Source organism: Perna viridis, chromosome 6, assembly GCF_037379345.1.
Source record: "Perna viridis isolate PV_CMFRI_1.1 ecotype Kerala chromosome 6, ASM3737934v1, whole genome shotgun sequence".
Taxonomy (NCBI): domain Eukaryota; kingdom Metazoa; phylum Mollusca; class Bivalvia; order Mytilida; family Mytilidae; genus Perna; species Perna viridis.
In genome coordinates, this window is record NC_142450.1 from 39,648,419 (window position 1) to 39,664,708 (window position 16,290).

Below are 16,290 nucleotides of genomic sequence, written 5' to 3' on the forward strand. Positions count from 1 at the left end.
AAACTCTGCAATTTAAAACACCATTGTAAAACATAATTATTATATGACATCCCATAATATCAAATGATGTACATGTATTATCTATTATATCTGCATATTCAGATACAGAACTGTCTTTATTTAATACTAGAATGGAAGTAATTCAAGTAAGGAATTGTTTGTACTCCTCATCGTTCTGTTACCCTGAGTTTTATTACTTTTGTTGTTGGGGCATTTCAGGCCTTACTTAAAGGTGTGTTTACACTCATTGTACTCCTCATCGTTCTGTTACCGTGAGTTTTATTACTTTTGTTGTTGGGGCATTTCAGGCCTTACTTAAAGGTGTGTTTACACTCATTGCAGACCTTTTGGTGATCTCTGTATTTACAATTTTTATAAAGGTTATATGATGGGACATTTGTTCATTTGTTGTGTTTCACCATATCCTTTCATTTTTCTATCATCTACACATAAGTTGATCATAACATTCTTGTTTCATACCTTGCTAGCCCTAAGGATGGGTTTATAATATAATTAAATAGAAATAATGTAAGCAAGCTCACACCTCCTACTTCAAATGGACTCAAATGTAAAACATTTAATTTGTATTTATCTCCCTTTGGTGTCATCCAACAGTAATTATATTCCTTTATGCACATCTACATATGATACTCAGTCTTCCTATAAAATAAAATTAAAATTCCTTGTGCAGTTTAGGAGGAGTTGTGCTTATGAGGTTTCAACATGTAAAGCCATTAATATGGATTATCTCCTTTTGGAGTCCACTGAAAGTAATTGTGTTCCTTCATGCACATCTACATATGATAACCGACCCTCTTGTAAAATTTCATCAAAATTCCTTGAGCGATTTAGGAGGAGTTGTGCTTTGAGGTTGTAACATGTAAACCCATAATTTATATTATCTCCCTTTGAAATCCGCTGACAGTATTTATATTCCTTCATGCACATCTACATATATTACCAAATCTTCCTATAAAATTTCAACAAAATTCCTTGAACAGTTTAGGTTGAGTTGTACTTACAAGGAACATGGACAGATGGACAGACACACAGGGTGATTCCTATATACCCCAGGGACTTTGTTTGAAGGAGTATAAAAATATAAAGACCCAGCCCAAGTGTTAATGAGTAAAATATCATACTCCTTTGAATTATTTCTTAAATAATATCAACAACACAGGTGGTTATAATATTGTATAACAACACAGGTGGTTATAATGTTGTATAACAACACAGGTGGTTATAATGTTGTATAACAACACAGGTGGTTATAATATTGTATAACAACACAGGTGGTTATAATGTTGTATAACAACACAGGTGGTTATAATATTGTATAACAACACAGGTGGTTATAATATAGTATAACAACACAGGTGGTTATAATATTGTATAACAACACAGGTGGTTATAATGCTGTATAACAACACAGGTGGTTATAATATTGTATAACAATGAAGACTTCTTAACTGACCCTTCCATCTTCTTTACACAAAGTCAGCATGACTATTATGGATACATTCTGTTCCCAAACCATCCTCCAGAAATCATCAATAGTACTTGGAATAGGTCCCTGAGTGGCTATGTACTCTCTCTGTGAAGTGTAACCCTAAAAACAGAATACATAGTCATAAACTAAGGGAAACAATCCTCCAGAAATCATCAATAGTACTTGGAATAGGTCCCTGAGTGGTATGTACTCTCTCTGCGAAGTGTAACCCTAAAAACAGAATACAGTCATAAAGTAAGGGAAACAATCCTCCAGAAATCATTCATAGTACTTGGAATGGGTCCCTGAGTGGATATATGTACTCTCCCTGCAATCTTTAATCTTAGTAAACAAAACACATTTACATAAAGTAAGGGAGGTATAAAGATACCTGAGTGGCTATGTACTCTTTTAAGATAAGCATGTAAGTATTGAATCTTACTATATAGCTGACTATTTGCATTTGAACTCCCGAAACTTGTTCTACATACATTTTTTTAAAACTTTTGAATGATGGGTTTATGGGTTAGAAGAATTATGATTATTTATTGAACTTTGGACAGGTGAAAGGGAAAGGACCCGATATATATCTTCCATAGAAGGGGCAAACGAACATTCAGCTTAATCATTAATAATTCACTTACTGGAATGTAGTTAGCATTGATGAATGTTGTATCATCTTCATCATCATCAGCCAAAGGAAGTAACTTAACTATAGTCTGATCATCTGTAGAGTATATAATCATCCCAATATAAGTTTTATAATGTTAGGAAACAACATCTAAAGCATGAAGATTTTTCAACTAAAAAAAAACAACTAGTCCTACTTGAGTATCTTACATTTCTAACGTCGTATATATTTTATGCCTTTGATGTCATATAAATAAATGCATTACTTTATAATTATCATATTATTATTTCTTTTCTTTAAGCAGCTAAGTGACAAGGGAATATTTTGACAGAAGTAAACCAAAAAGAATAATAAAATGATAGGACATCTTCATCGAACACTCCCATAGGCACTGTATTCGCTCAAGTGTGAAAATCAATGCTATTGTTAAAATACTAAACAGCTATATTGTACTGTAAACAAATATCATAATATCATTGTTTATTTGAGTCACAAGTCAATGTAGGCAATACTTCCTTTAAGTTACATTCATAGGCACCATGAGATGACATGACCTGATACTTACATGGTAGAATGTTGACATATCTATTCTTCAATTTGTTCTGTTCAGTTTCAGCCAATTTTGCGTTCACTCCTTTCATTGTTGAAGGATTTGTCAGCGTTTTCATTTCCTGTACCGATCGATAAAGGCAAAAATTATTTTTTTCTTAAAAACCATATAAATATTGACAACATGCACCTTTCAACCTCTATATTAACTTTGATTAAAATCTTAAAAACAGGAGGTGAACGATGGGAACATGTAATAAACATCTGTGAAAGTTTCTTCCAAAACCATTTAGTGGTGTAGGATGAGTAATGGATGGAAGATGGGTCCCTTCGTCCCCAGAAATTCAGAAATGATGAAGTCCATGATTCACTAAGTGAAATCCCCCAAATTGATTTGGCTCAATATCTGAGATTGGAGGTTCCAATGGGAACATGTAATAAAGACCCAGTGAAAGTGCCATTAAATTTCATTCAGTGATGTAGGAGGAGAAATGGATAAGAGATGGGTCCCCCCCTTGTGTAATGGAAGGAAGTACTGATGGAAGGATGGACACCCCTATCACTGTATACCCACTTTCAAAGTGGGGGGTGGGGGTATAATAAATATGCCTCATTATCATCTAAATTTGTTTCAGAAACTATTCTTTGAAAGTATTTAGTAGTATGAATGAAAATTTCTATTCAAAGACTATTTCAATTATATATCTAGAAATAATAAAAAAATCAGCAAATGATTCTCATGTTAAGAATGATACTCTTGAAACTTAACTTTCATACTGTAATATAACAAAATTTACAGTAGACAAATAGGCACGCAACTGTCACTCTATCTATCATATAATAAAAATAATGTTAAGTAGAGAAGCTGGGACTGCTAACTTGAAAGCCTTGGGTATAACTCCACCAAGAATTAAACACCACAAGCCCCCTCCCCCCCACACACTGGAGGTTAATACATTACCATGATTGACAAGATAAAGACATGTATATAACTATTACCTCATACTCATGTGCAAATTTAAGATTGCTGTCTTTGTGTAGATCATAAACTTTATCAGCAAAATCAGCCATCTTGATTGGTCTAAAAATCAAATGATGATGTGTATTATATTATCCATTAATTACACCTTTTTGAAATAAATCACTTAAGAATCTTGATGTTTCATCAGCGTGTAAAAGTGTTGACTGCAGCACATTTTCAACGAAGCGTAGTAGTGTTACTTTTACATGATGATGAAACATTCAATCCTTATAACTTAATTTTATATGTTCTTTTTATTTTTTTTACACAGATTTTATTTTTTATTTTATTTTATGAATACATAGAAAACAGGCAAAACACAATGATGATAAAAGTAGTCTACTTAATTATGTGCATGGCCATGTAATTATAAGTGTTAAAATTTCAAGCCACTGTGGTGAGTAGTTGCTGAAAAAATGTGACGAAAATTTCAACTTTCAGAACATAAGAAAATAATTGCTAAGAAAACTGTGCCAGAAAAAGTGTTATAGAAACACAAACAAAAGGAAACATGCACAGGGGTAAAACAGTAACCCCTTTCTCTTTTGGAGCAGATGTAAAATAACTTTTTCAAATCATTTGTCTATCAATTAAAATGACATATCAACTGTTCCATTCAGTCAATACATGTAATAACTGAATGAAACAATTTAATTAGACTGATCATTTATGTGACCAGTCTAGATTTAAAGTAGGAAGAAAGTATCCCCAAAAGTGTTTCACAAGGGAAATCTTTAAATACTCATTTGAACCAATTTTGATAATGCACATTTTTATGTTGTACTTAACTAGAAGACAAAAGAAGTTCACTATTATGCATAGCTTTAGAGATATCTAGTTTTGATCAAAATTTTATACAAATAATCTTCATACAGCAATTATAATAAATGCAGTCGTATCATCCTACATTAAGGTTTGTTATCATATCCTATATAATAACAAAATGCTTTAACACATAACACAATTATAATGACATGCAATGCCATGGTGGATGCAAAAATGTAATAAATCTTAAAAAATATGTGGAAAAGCAAAATTAAGGCATTCTTAACCCTTGCCATGCTCCAGATGCTTTAAGCATTATTAGGGTGACTTTTAAACTTATTGTCACATTTCCTTTGCAGTAACCAACATGTATGTAGCTTCCATCTGATTAGATCCCAGGCTTTGTCATTAAAATAATTCAATATCTAACTTGAAGGGAGTCTCAGAAGACACAAAGTAGGATATTAATTTACTAAATTATTTTTATTTGACAGGGAAATCTATAAATACAAGGGTAAATAATTTAACATTTTTTTCTTATATGGGAAGACATTAATAATTCTCTCACGCCAGTGCTAAAAATTTGATACATTCTGTACAAACTATTATACTCAGATTATTAGCATTCATCATGTTTCCCAGCCTCATTGTGAATGCTATATATAGCAATAACAACAGCATTCAGATGCAAGTTTCTGTAGGGATCTGTCTGGGTGAAAGTTGGATAAAAAATTAAAACTTTGATGGAGAATTATAAAGACTGGTGGGTTTTAACATGCAGGTTTAAAATGTAATGAATTTTGCCAGATTCTTATTATGATTAGCAATTAAGCCGGAGGCCAATTAAAAAAAAATGTTTTCAAATTAAACCTTGTCGGAATCTGTTTTACACTGGAAAAGTATTGGACTAATATAAAAAGTGTATGAAGGATTCTTTATAGATAGATAACTTTGTAACATTAAATGTTCATCTTAATTTAAAAAAAAAAGATTTAGAAGGTTTAAATTAGTGCATGCAAGAAAAAACTATGAAAAAAAATTTACATTGCAGCTGTTGCATTTGAGAAATATGGATTTTCCGGAAATTTTTTCCACTTGCCATTGCTAGACAGCAATTAAAATTTGCATACATGTTAATATCATTAAAACATATCAAATTTTTTGTGGTATTTTTTAAATACACATTCAGTCTATTGGGGCCCTAAAAGCACCCTTGTCACTTGTGGTTGTCCAGTGATTGTAAATTTGAAGCTGCACTTAGCCATCATGGTGGAATAAAAATGGGTAAACTAAAGAATCAGTTGATTTATCAAAAGAAATAGGTTTGAAAATAAGTGCATTTATAAAGTACTATATTTCATAGGGACAGAAAATAACCAGCATGATAGCACTACATAAAACACTTCTTAGTCTTTATATTGGGGTTATCAAATAAGTTGTTATCATTATAAGATACATGATATATACCATTTACTAACCTACCATACATTGATTCTTTGTTCCCAACCTCCCCTATCCATGTTGGCTTGACCATAAATGTCATTATCATCATCAACCACTAGTGCTTATTGTACCCGATCATTTTGTTTTTGTTTTTTGAGAAGTTGATAGGTTTAGAAAACAATTTCTTTAAGAAATAGTGCTCTTTTTTGTTTAAACCCTAGCTGATTATCTAATAAAGATATAGATGAAAATAAAACTGTCCATTAGTCATAATAGTAATTAACATATAATCTAGATAGTGTAATTGTATTACCTATTTAATTTGATATTTTTCCGCTCAACGGATGGTGTTTCTAGTATAGTTCCAAAATCATTTGCTACATTATCATCTTCTTTCAATTCTTTATGACTGAAATTGGAAAATAAACATGCTTAGATCAATTCTACCAATAGATTGAAATAAAATCCAAACCATAAAACTGTGCCATAATCTAATGATATTAATTCTTGCAGGTTAAAATCATGAATTTTAACTAAAACAGGCATAAAAAATATTCAGTGACGAAAACAGTTGATTAACATCAGTGTAGTTCACAGAAGGTCACACATACCAGTTTTTTGCTGGGTTCTTCTTGTTTTTTCTATGTGTCCCTTTTTTAGTTCATTTGTGTTGTATGAATTGTTCTCCTCTTGTCCTTTTTGTGTTCAAAGACTAAATTTGTCCATAGATTTCCTGTTAGCTATTACTACTTCTTCCCTTCAATAAGCTGGAGAAAACATATCCCCCCCCCCAAACATGTTTATTTTTGACTAAGCACATTGATTTGGATTGACAAGGATAAGATATACTGACTTGTATTAAGGTTCCAGCCTTATCTGGACATTTATATTTCATAACAATGAAATAACATTTATCATTAAAGAGAATGAAAGTTGTGCTATAAATAACCTGCACTGAGATGTTATGCAAAGAATGCATTTGTTGGTGGAGAGAGAAATTCTGTATAGAGAACCCCAAATGACTCGCCAAATATGGGGCCCTGACTCAAGATTTTCAATTTTCAGTATATAATCAACCCAACTTTTTAAGAATTAGGGCCACCCTGGATATGCCTATGACATTTACAGTGTCATGAAAATGATAAATATATTTTAGCTGCAAAACTGAACTTAAGGAAAAAATAGTTATGCTCGATGGAAAGTTGACAACTGAAATTTCTACAACCTTAAAATTTTCAATTAGTTGTATGCTTGTAGTATTACTATATGAACTGCCTGCAGAGTTAGAACATTTGTAGAGAGTATTTATAGAATGACTTACGATGGTCTCCTAGCTCTAACTACAATGACTACAATAATCAACACAATAATGGCAAAAACTACAGCAGCTACGGCACCAGCAACTATGGCAATGGGAAAGTCATCTTCAGGTACTGAAAAGATAAAAAATGAAATAAGATTGTCTGCCAAACACTTAATAGGTTGATGAGCAAAATGAATGTTTTACTTAATGGAAATGAGAGATGTTTGGCAGACTTATTTCTGCATTTACTTGTTAATTTTTAAATCAGTCAGCAAAATTTTATTGGATGGAGTACTTGAATTGTAAAATTACATCTTAATTGCTGCATATAACATGTAGTTGAATAAAGTAAAAATCATACAATTTTAATCTTACTATTTCTAAGTGCTCAAATGCTAAACTGCATCTATTTAGTCGTGACAAAATTTTAAAGTTTAAAATTTGAAAAAGTTACATACAGGTCCTAATCTTGAGGGAAAAATGATCTAAAACTTCTCCTTATTTGTGCTGATTTCTCCTGTTTGCTTTTGAGAGGGAGAAGTTTTTGTAATAAATTACATAGACATAAATGTCAAACTGCCATTTTTCAAACAGAATTTACTAAAATTTCTCCTGGTCATCAATGTCTAGATTAGGCCTTGTACATAGAAAAAATATACTAAACATCACATTACAAAATTGTTATCTATTATAAAAAATGTTGTCTTATCTTAATAAAATTTGAAAATGAGATAGTAGTGATCAAAGGCATAAAATAAACAAACAATCCAAGATAAATTAGATGACAAAGTTGTTTTTCTAATGCCAAACCCTAGGATATATTTCAAGCTCTTATAGTTAGCAAAGCATGATGCACAACAGTAATATAAAGAAATATTCTAATAGTCATTTACTGAAAAGAAAACACATTTCTTAAATGCTTATATGACAGCAAAAACTAATAAATTTGGTACTAAAAAGGCAGCAACAATACTTCTAAATGATTGTCAGATGAGAATAACAGAAAGCCATTCAAAATTCAAAAATAATGACGGTATAAAAACATAGACACCCACCATGACCAACACATACGTCAGGAGAAACTAGATGTTGCCTCTAATGGGACTAATACCCCCACAGCCTGTTGAACCCTGTACATTTGAGGACCAATGTGGATACAATTTTTATGGGGGAGGGGGGTAAATTAAGCACTTTTGACACACATTATTTTGCCGCCATTTCTAAAACAACCAACTCCAAACCACAATCAGTGCTATTTTTTATTCTTGACAACGCAATGACAGAATATGACTGCAATTTACTTTTAAACATAAATTCCTGACAATAAGCGGTAATACGGTAATCTTACACTCCATTGAGTTTCATTACAATCCTGCAACTTGTTAGGAAGGAATGGTGTACAACACATTATAACCAAGTTTCACTAAAAAAGGCCTATGTTTAAACAGCCGTCACTTCTACAAATTTTGCCCAAACATAAATTTCTGATAATATGCACATCCTAATATGGTAATCTAACATCCCATTAAGTTTCATAACAATCCTGCTAATCATTTAGGAAAAGTTGCAGACAACGCATGAGACTAGGTTTTGCTGAAAAATGACTAAGTGCAATGGCCTCACTTCTACAATTTTGTCCAAAAATAAATTCCTGACAGTATGCACATCTTCATATGGTTATATTACATCCCGCAAAGATTCATAACAATACTGCAAGCTGCTAAGAAAAATGATTGGACAGACAGACAGGGTGAAACCAAAACCCAAAATTTTGTGAGCATTCAACATAAGCAATCATTTCACATTCAAAGCATTTACTTGAAAAATAGTTCAGATTATCTTACTGTCAAACTAGTTTACAAGTTACAAAAAAGTTTGTAAGACTCAGCGTGTTTTGTTATGTAGCTTTGTCTATCACATTTATAATATGACATTTTGTAAGCAGACTTTTAGATAAATCAGTTCAGAGATCTATTATAAACTTACTTTGTTGTGTTGTGTAAGGGCCATACTGCTGAGACTCTGTACATCCACCAGCAGAACAAACAAATGCCACAACTCTGGAAGATAAAAAAAAAAACTTTGTCTATTCTTATGTATGTAATCTTAATTTTTGACAAACCTGACCAAAATTTTATAAAATTACCATTATCAAACACAAAGACACGCACAGAAACAAAAGCAGTTGATTAACACTAACTCCACTAGAAACATGGGAGCATGAACCAGGTGTACCAGTACGGTAAAGGTAGCAAGACAATGAATTAATTGATAACAATGCATTAAAAAATCACAAATAAAGGATTACATTTATCAAATAGAAATTTTATCATATATTAAAATATCAATGCGAAAGTACTGCATGGCAATACAAAGTTCCCTACCGGAAGAAAAAGCTGTTGAAGAGAACAGAATGCAAACTTCATTCATTATTTGTTAAAGAACAAGTGCAAAAAACTGAGTCTGCATTAATTTTCAAAATCCAAGGACCATAACTCATAAAAAGATCAACCAACTGGAACAAAATTAGAACTTGATCTGTGACTTGTCATGTTAAAGTTATGTACCAAATATCAAATGTGTATCTGCAAGCATGACAAAAGAGTACAGAAAACTTATTGGTCAGACTGATGGATGGACTGACAGACTGACTGGCAGATGGAGAGTGTGTAAATCCAAAGTACCCTTCAGGGAAAGTTGTTTGTATGGGACTAACAGCCAAATATTTTTGTTCTCATTTCTGTTTTTTTTGGTAAGTACTTCTTTATTACTTGATTGTCAAGTAAATGTTGGTTCTCTGTTTTTAAGGTTATGCATCACTTCCTTATTGTATTTTGATCACTTAATATCACTACAGTTTCATGAACAATTTCCTCTATTTTCACCCTATTCATCCCTACCTAAAACTAGTGCCAGGAGGTAGAGGACCATTACAATAATCAGTGTCAGATCTTTCATCACAGTCTGTGTCCTCTCCAATCACTAACTCTACTTCATGACTACTTCTTTTTCTTCTACCACCACCCTCTGAAAAAAAAACACGATATATATTTTCACTTTTTTGAAAAATGTTCTTCTTAGGCAGGCGAGTCAAAAACCCATAACAGATATCTGAAATCTAATTGAATACTGCTGGCAAAAAATTTTTAGCTCTATAAGTCCCAGAAATTAGACAAATTAAAATGGTGGTATGACATAAACAAATATATATGGCATAGTTACTGTAACTATTCAACAAAATAAGACAGCCAGTCTTATTTTACATAGTACATGTGAACAAGAAATGTATGCATACTGTCCCCAACTCCATCCACCATGTTGAAGTAGGAAAGAAAAAATGACCAAGAATAACACCCTTTTCAAACAATAAAAAAATTTAATTTCAAGCATTACATAATCAGAGGTGTACATTGTAACTATTGTTCTAATTACCTTGAGAATCAATCCAAGTGGTGTTGGTAACTCTATACGGGTTGACAAATCCTTCGGCTTTTGATTTCTTCCATGTCAAAATTTTATTGGTATCTAAGAAATGCCCATCTACTTTATTTAGTGATCTATCCTTTCCTGTATAAAGATAATTAAAGAAAAAATAAGGAAGTTGACCAATTTTATAAAAGGTCTAAAACGTTAGCTATGGACAGAATCAAATAAAGGGAACTAGGTTCAGTATTATACAGCATCGGGCATGAAGAGGATAGGAAAGTAGCAATCAAACCTTACAACACATTTCATCATCAATATGTTATAAGATTGCTTTTTGCCTAAAATGAATATTGTTGTTAGCAATTTTGATACATGATAAATCATAAAAGTTTTGTATAGGGAATCTTATAGACTCAGAGATTATATACTTATAGATTGTTTTATAACCTGTTATCTGACATAGTAATTAAAGGTTCATAACTTTATAAGTGGTTGCAGCAATGTAATTATTTCACTTTAGCTAATCTCTTTCGTTTTATTGTTCAGTCTTGGTCTAAAAGAATTGAATGTTACATGTGGCTGTAAATCTGTTAGGATGGTAATTTTGAAAGTCAGAATTACTTTTTTATAATTCTAATCATAAGGTTCTTCATGCTTATAGCCGTTTTTCATTGGTCAAGAACATCTTTGCCAGAAAGTTCATACTTGCATGAACTTCGCCAGATGGTTCCTACATGCATGAAAGCCGGACAACTTGAAACCAATATGGCGGGCGTGTTGTTTGAAAGAGTTTAGCAACCACTTAAATGGTATAATATAGCTGTAAGAGTAGTTTATTACTTCCACATTGATTTTAGCGGAACAGTTTGTTTACATGGAGTAATTTTTAGCTCGTGGAGAAAAACTTATAAATGCTTAAATTCTAAGTAAATTTGCAGCAAAATTAAATTGTCCTAGAACTAGATTCTATAAATACATTTACCAGTTCAAAAGAATTCCCAAATGTTGGGATAGAATTATAAGGGTTAAACAGCCATTTTTGGTCATTCATGCATGTATGAACAGATCTTTCCACTCCCAAACATTACATGAATGACAGAAAATAGCTGTATAATCCTATATTAAAGCTAAAAATAAGAACATATCAAAACAATTTGTCCTTACCATAATTATCACAGTTGTCAGCAGGGCAGAGTATAATACCCCCGTCAGTACGTTGTCCATTATCTGTGTTAGAAAACCAAGCCAGACTAAACTTAACTGCTATTGTGGTCTGAGATATTACTGGTTTGGTTTCCTTCACATCTATGACTGGAATATCTGGTGTGATGGGGGCTAAAACAATAAAAACTTTGTAATGAAAATTATGTCATATCAGATTTTCATTTCAAATAAACAGTTGAGATTAAAAATTTAATGATGAGCTATTTTTAGTAATGATGAGAATTTCAATGGGCCATTCTTTGAAAAGTTCCTGATTTTAATGGAACATTTTAGCTGGAATGTGATAAATGATGAATGGCACAATCTTGATATGATACTCATTATTCTGCAACAATACTTTCATTAGTCAGTGTTATATGCTACTATGATGAAACAAAATTACAAATTTAACAGCTGCTGACAAGTTAATATTTCAGATATTGTCTGCTTTCAAACATGCAAAAAGGGTAATAGCAAGAATAGTTACCATCTTTTTTTAATACTGGGTGAACTACTTTCTCCATTACTGTTTTTAAAACTCAGTCAGTAAAACTTACATTTCAATTTTGTTTTTCCATACAAAACTTGGGCATTGTTGAAAATTGGTTTAAAGCTGCTTTCTTAGTAGTAGCAGTATAGTAAAATGATCTCAAACACTGAATACTAGCAGTTTCTGACGAGATTTATGACATTATTCCAAAAATAACACACATGTGGACATTGTTAAAAGAATGAAAAACTTCACAAAATCTGGTGTTTCCCAGCCTTTTTAATAGATTTTTCCAATTTCAGCCAAATTTGAAGGGTATATATGACTATGTGTGTTCAAATAATACTATAAGGCAATCAAATCAACTATAAAAACACTTTTAAAGAGTTGGAGAAACATCACAGAAGTTTCTTCATGTAGACTGCTTTTGAGGCCAAATTTTGCTCTCATCAAACCAACTCCTTTCATGTTTTGTCAGTTGTAAAAAAATATGTCTCCGAAACCAAATGTGTTGGGTAGAAGACATGGTTTAGAGAAAAATATCCAAAAATAAGTAATTGCCATTTTATAAAAACGTTATTAGTATTAACTTACGTCCTGCAACAGCAAAATAATATTTTTCTGATTTGATTCCATTCATGTTTTTTACATTAACTGCATAAACCTAAAAATAAATTATTGCAGAATATTTATACATCATATACATCTTTGCCCTTTATTTTTCCAGTAGTTACTGGGAATTCAGATATCTGTGCAAAGTAAAACAAAGAAATCTGACTTGTCTAACTATTGATTTTTATGTCATGTTGAACAAAAACTTGAATTTTATTTATTAATCTAGCTTCATATATGCTTATAAATTACTTTTGATAATGAAACAATAAATTTAATATCTGTGTGACTGCAAAAGTCAAATCCTGAACAGTTTGGACAAGTATGGAATCACAATTAAGGTTGGATCCGGCTCTAGATTTAGAATGTTATTAAACATTTGTCACACAGATTTTGACCAGAATTGAAGTGTTAAAAACTTACAAAGAATGTAATCAGAATTTAACAAGATGACATGGACAATAAAACAGACAGACAGACAAATTGATTACAATATACCTCAAACTTAAAGGCTTGTAAAGAGTATAATAAATAAGAGGCCCCAGAACTCAATTATTTGTCTAATGAATATTTTATATCAAGAATACATTAGACAATATGTTTTCCCCCACTCTCCACATGAATAAATATAGATTCTCCTTCAGTCTCAAGGGGATTACAGGATTTAGAGAGTGGAGAAATCCTTAAATCCCTGGGAGAAATGAGGGAGAATCTTCATGCAACATTTTTAAAATTTCCCTTAATTTGTGCAAGTGTTTATGAATTATCATGTGAAAACGTGTGTTGAACAGATGGACTCAGATAAGGGAAAAACAACATGCCCCAACTTTTAGTTGTATAAAAAATGTCACTGTGCATAATCTCATGCAATTCTCAAGTGGATTGGAGGAAATCTTCCTAACAAGATTGAAAAATGTTTAAAATAAGTACCAGTGGTATGTGGAAAGAACTTGGTAGTTATACGTTAAATACTGAAAATTAAAACAGTCTTATATGAGTTATGCATACTACCAGTACCTTGATATCATATCCAGTTTCAGCGGTAACATTATACAACTGCTCCAGATCAGATTTGTTTGCTGGCACAACAGTAGGATTGCTGACCTGTAATACAAGTAAAACATTGAAATTATTCATGAAGAATACTGCTAAAGAGTTTAAGGATGTTCACAGCTCTGTTCATGAATAACAAGGATTTCAAATGGTTGTGGTTGAAAAATCTTTCAAAATCTTTTATAATAGAACAATATGAATAAATTAAAGAACCTTAGTGAGTGCACTCAAATACCCCATGTGTCCCAATGTTGGATACTCAAGTACATTTGTTCGTAAGAGAAATACATGTACCGGTAGAAGGACCCTGATAAAAAGGAATTAGAGTGTTTTTTCAGGAATTAGAAAAGATTGTAACAAAATAAAATTTAAAAAAGATTTTTGAAAATGTCTTACTAAATTCTGTTAGTCAGAATGGTAGTTTCAAAATTCAGACTGTGATTTCATTGAGTTTTAAATAATCCGAAGTAATTATCATCATAGCGGAACAAAATGTATACTTGACCTGTAACTTATCATGGTGAACATACACACCAAAAATCATGCAAGCATTAAAATGGTTATTTCTGTGAATTTAGCTAAGTTCAAGGTCCGTAATTACTGTAAAAATCATCATAGCAGAACCTAACACAAACTTGTCCTGAAAATTATCATGGTGAGTTAATATACTAAAAATCATGTCAATACCTGCAAGCATTCAGAAAAAAGTCTGGAAAACTTATTTCAGTGAATTTTGCTAAATTCAAGGCCCGCAAATTTGGTAAAAATCATTGAAGCGGAATGAAACACAAACTTGTCCTGTATCTTATCATGGTGAACTTATGTACCAAAAATCATGTCAATATCTACAAGCAATTCGAAAAAAATTCCTGAAAACAGTTATTTCTGTGAATTTTGCTATGCTCAAGGCCTGTAATTTCGGTAAAAATCATTGGAGCAGAATTAAATCTGGAAAACTGAAGATGGACTGTCCGACTGACAGGTAAAAAAAAATATATCCTCCGCAACTTTGTTGCATGGGGTATAAAAACTAGAAAAACTGTGAGCAATGCTCACCTAAATCATATACCCCACTCCCCACAAAATGACCATATACAAAGAAATCTTAATTGTAGTCTAGGTACAGAAACAAAAAAAGAAGAAGATTTTTGGGGATTAAAAGTGTCAATCAAATTCTGATATTTTTCCCCTTGTTGGGTCATTGTCTCTCTGACATATCAAAATCTATTCTTGTTGTATTCAAAAGTGCTATCCACATGTAACCTTTGGCATGTTTCAGGTAGAGTGAATGTCCTCATTGTCTTCATAGTTTCTTGCTAGTAACAGTTAAATAATGTAATATATATAAAGCTGTGATCTGTATACAGAAATATCTTTAAAGCTCATCTAAGCATCCTTCCAATTGGTGCTGAGAAATCTGTAACAATAAATTTCTCAAAACTGCACATGTAAAAGTTCTAAGTCACTCAGAAACCAGGAAGTAGATGACCATGATGACCTAGAAAGCTGGAAAAGGAGACATGGTACAAGTCATTATGCTTAAGCCATATACTTAATATTTAATAATTTTCTTCGGTAGAAGGCAAGAAGTCTGTGATAGAAATATTTGTTATGAATGGAATGAAGGACCAACACCTCTATCACCATATACCCCCCACTTGAAATTTTAAGTGGGGAAGAGGGAAAAAGATCAGTGTGCTCTTTTTGAGATACAAGCAACTAAAATTTTGGCAGGAAAAAGGATTTCTCTGGATTTTCCATAGGTTTTGTCTTAGTTGGTTTAATCTATTATAATTCCAGAGGAAATAACTAGAATTTCATAAAACTTCTAAAATAGCATTTCAAGGTGTGTTTAATGAAATGATGAAAAGAAAAGTGGGGTCACTGGGCAAACAAATATTTATGCTGTGAAATGGATAAAACCAGAGGAGTCTGAAAATCGGAAAACTGAAAATCATGACTGTACATGAGCTTAAAACATATAAAAGTCTATCATTTTTGTTAGATAATTGGTGTGTGAAAGAGCAGAGTGTAAAATATCACATGATCCAAACCCTCCTTCTTCAGCTCAAACATCAGTTTCAATGTTAGCTGACCAAAGAATTCAAACAATGAAAACTGGTTTAAAAATAGAGATTAATGAAAATCATAGATTTCTAATACTACTCATCATACTGAAGCTAACACACTAAAATGTATAGCATTTTCATACAAGAGTTTCTAAGTTGAAACAACAGAGTTTTATAGAACATTCATTTATTAATGGCAAAGGAAAATTTACATAATCTTCACTGTATGTTTAATT

General features: G+C 31.9%; 1 protein-coding gene across 14 annotated transcripts in view; it reads right to left on the bottom strand.

The window, feature by feature from the left end:
• The window catches only part of LOC148614921 (receptor-type tyrosine-protein phosphatase eta-like), a 118,153-nt gene that overhangs the window by 10,096 nt on the left and 91,767 nt on the right, over window positions 1-16,290 (bottom strand). For 13 of the 14 annotated variants that reach the window (XM_088589445.1, XM_088589453.1, XM_088589446.1 and 10 more), the window contains 12 exons: window positions 13,950-14,036; window positions 12,915-12,984; window positions 11,792-11,962; window positions 10,634-10,768; window positions 10,102-10,228; window positions 9,188-9,261; window positions 7,220-7,331; window positions 6,212-6,307; window positions 3,669-3,750; window positions 2,686-2,791; window positions 2,134-2,216; window positions 1,475-1,609 (listed from right to left, as the gene is read on the bottom strand). In XM_088589445.1, coding sequence (XP_088445571.1) covers window positions 1,475-1,609; window positions 2,134-2,216; window positions 2,686-2,791; window positions 3,669-3,750; window positions 6,212-6,307; window positions 7,220-7,331; window positions 9,188-9,261; window positions 10,102-10,228; window positions 10,634-10,768; window positions 11,792-11,962; window positions 12,915-12,984; window positions 13,950-14,036 — 1,278 coding nt within the window. Of the gene's footprint in view, window positions 1-1,474; window positions 1,610-2,133; window positions 2,217-2,685; window positions 2,792-3,668; window positions 3,751-3,773; window positions 5,347-6,211; window positions 6,308-7,219; window positions 7,332-9,187; window positions 9,262-10,101; window positions 10,229-10,633; window positions 10,769-11,791; window positions 11,963-12,914; window positions 12,985-13,949; window positions 14,037-16,290 lie in introns of those variants that run through there. The other variant, XM_088589455.1, reaches the window with a different exon arrangement.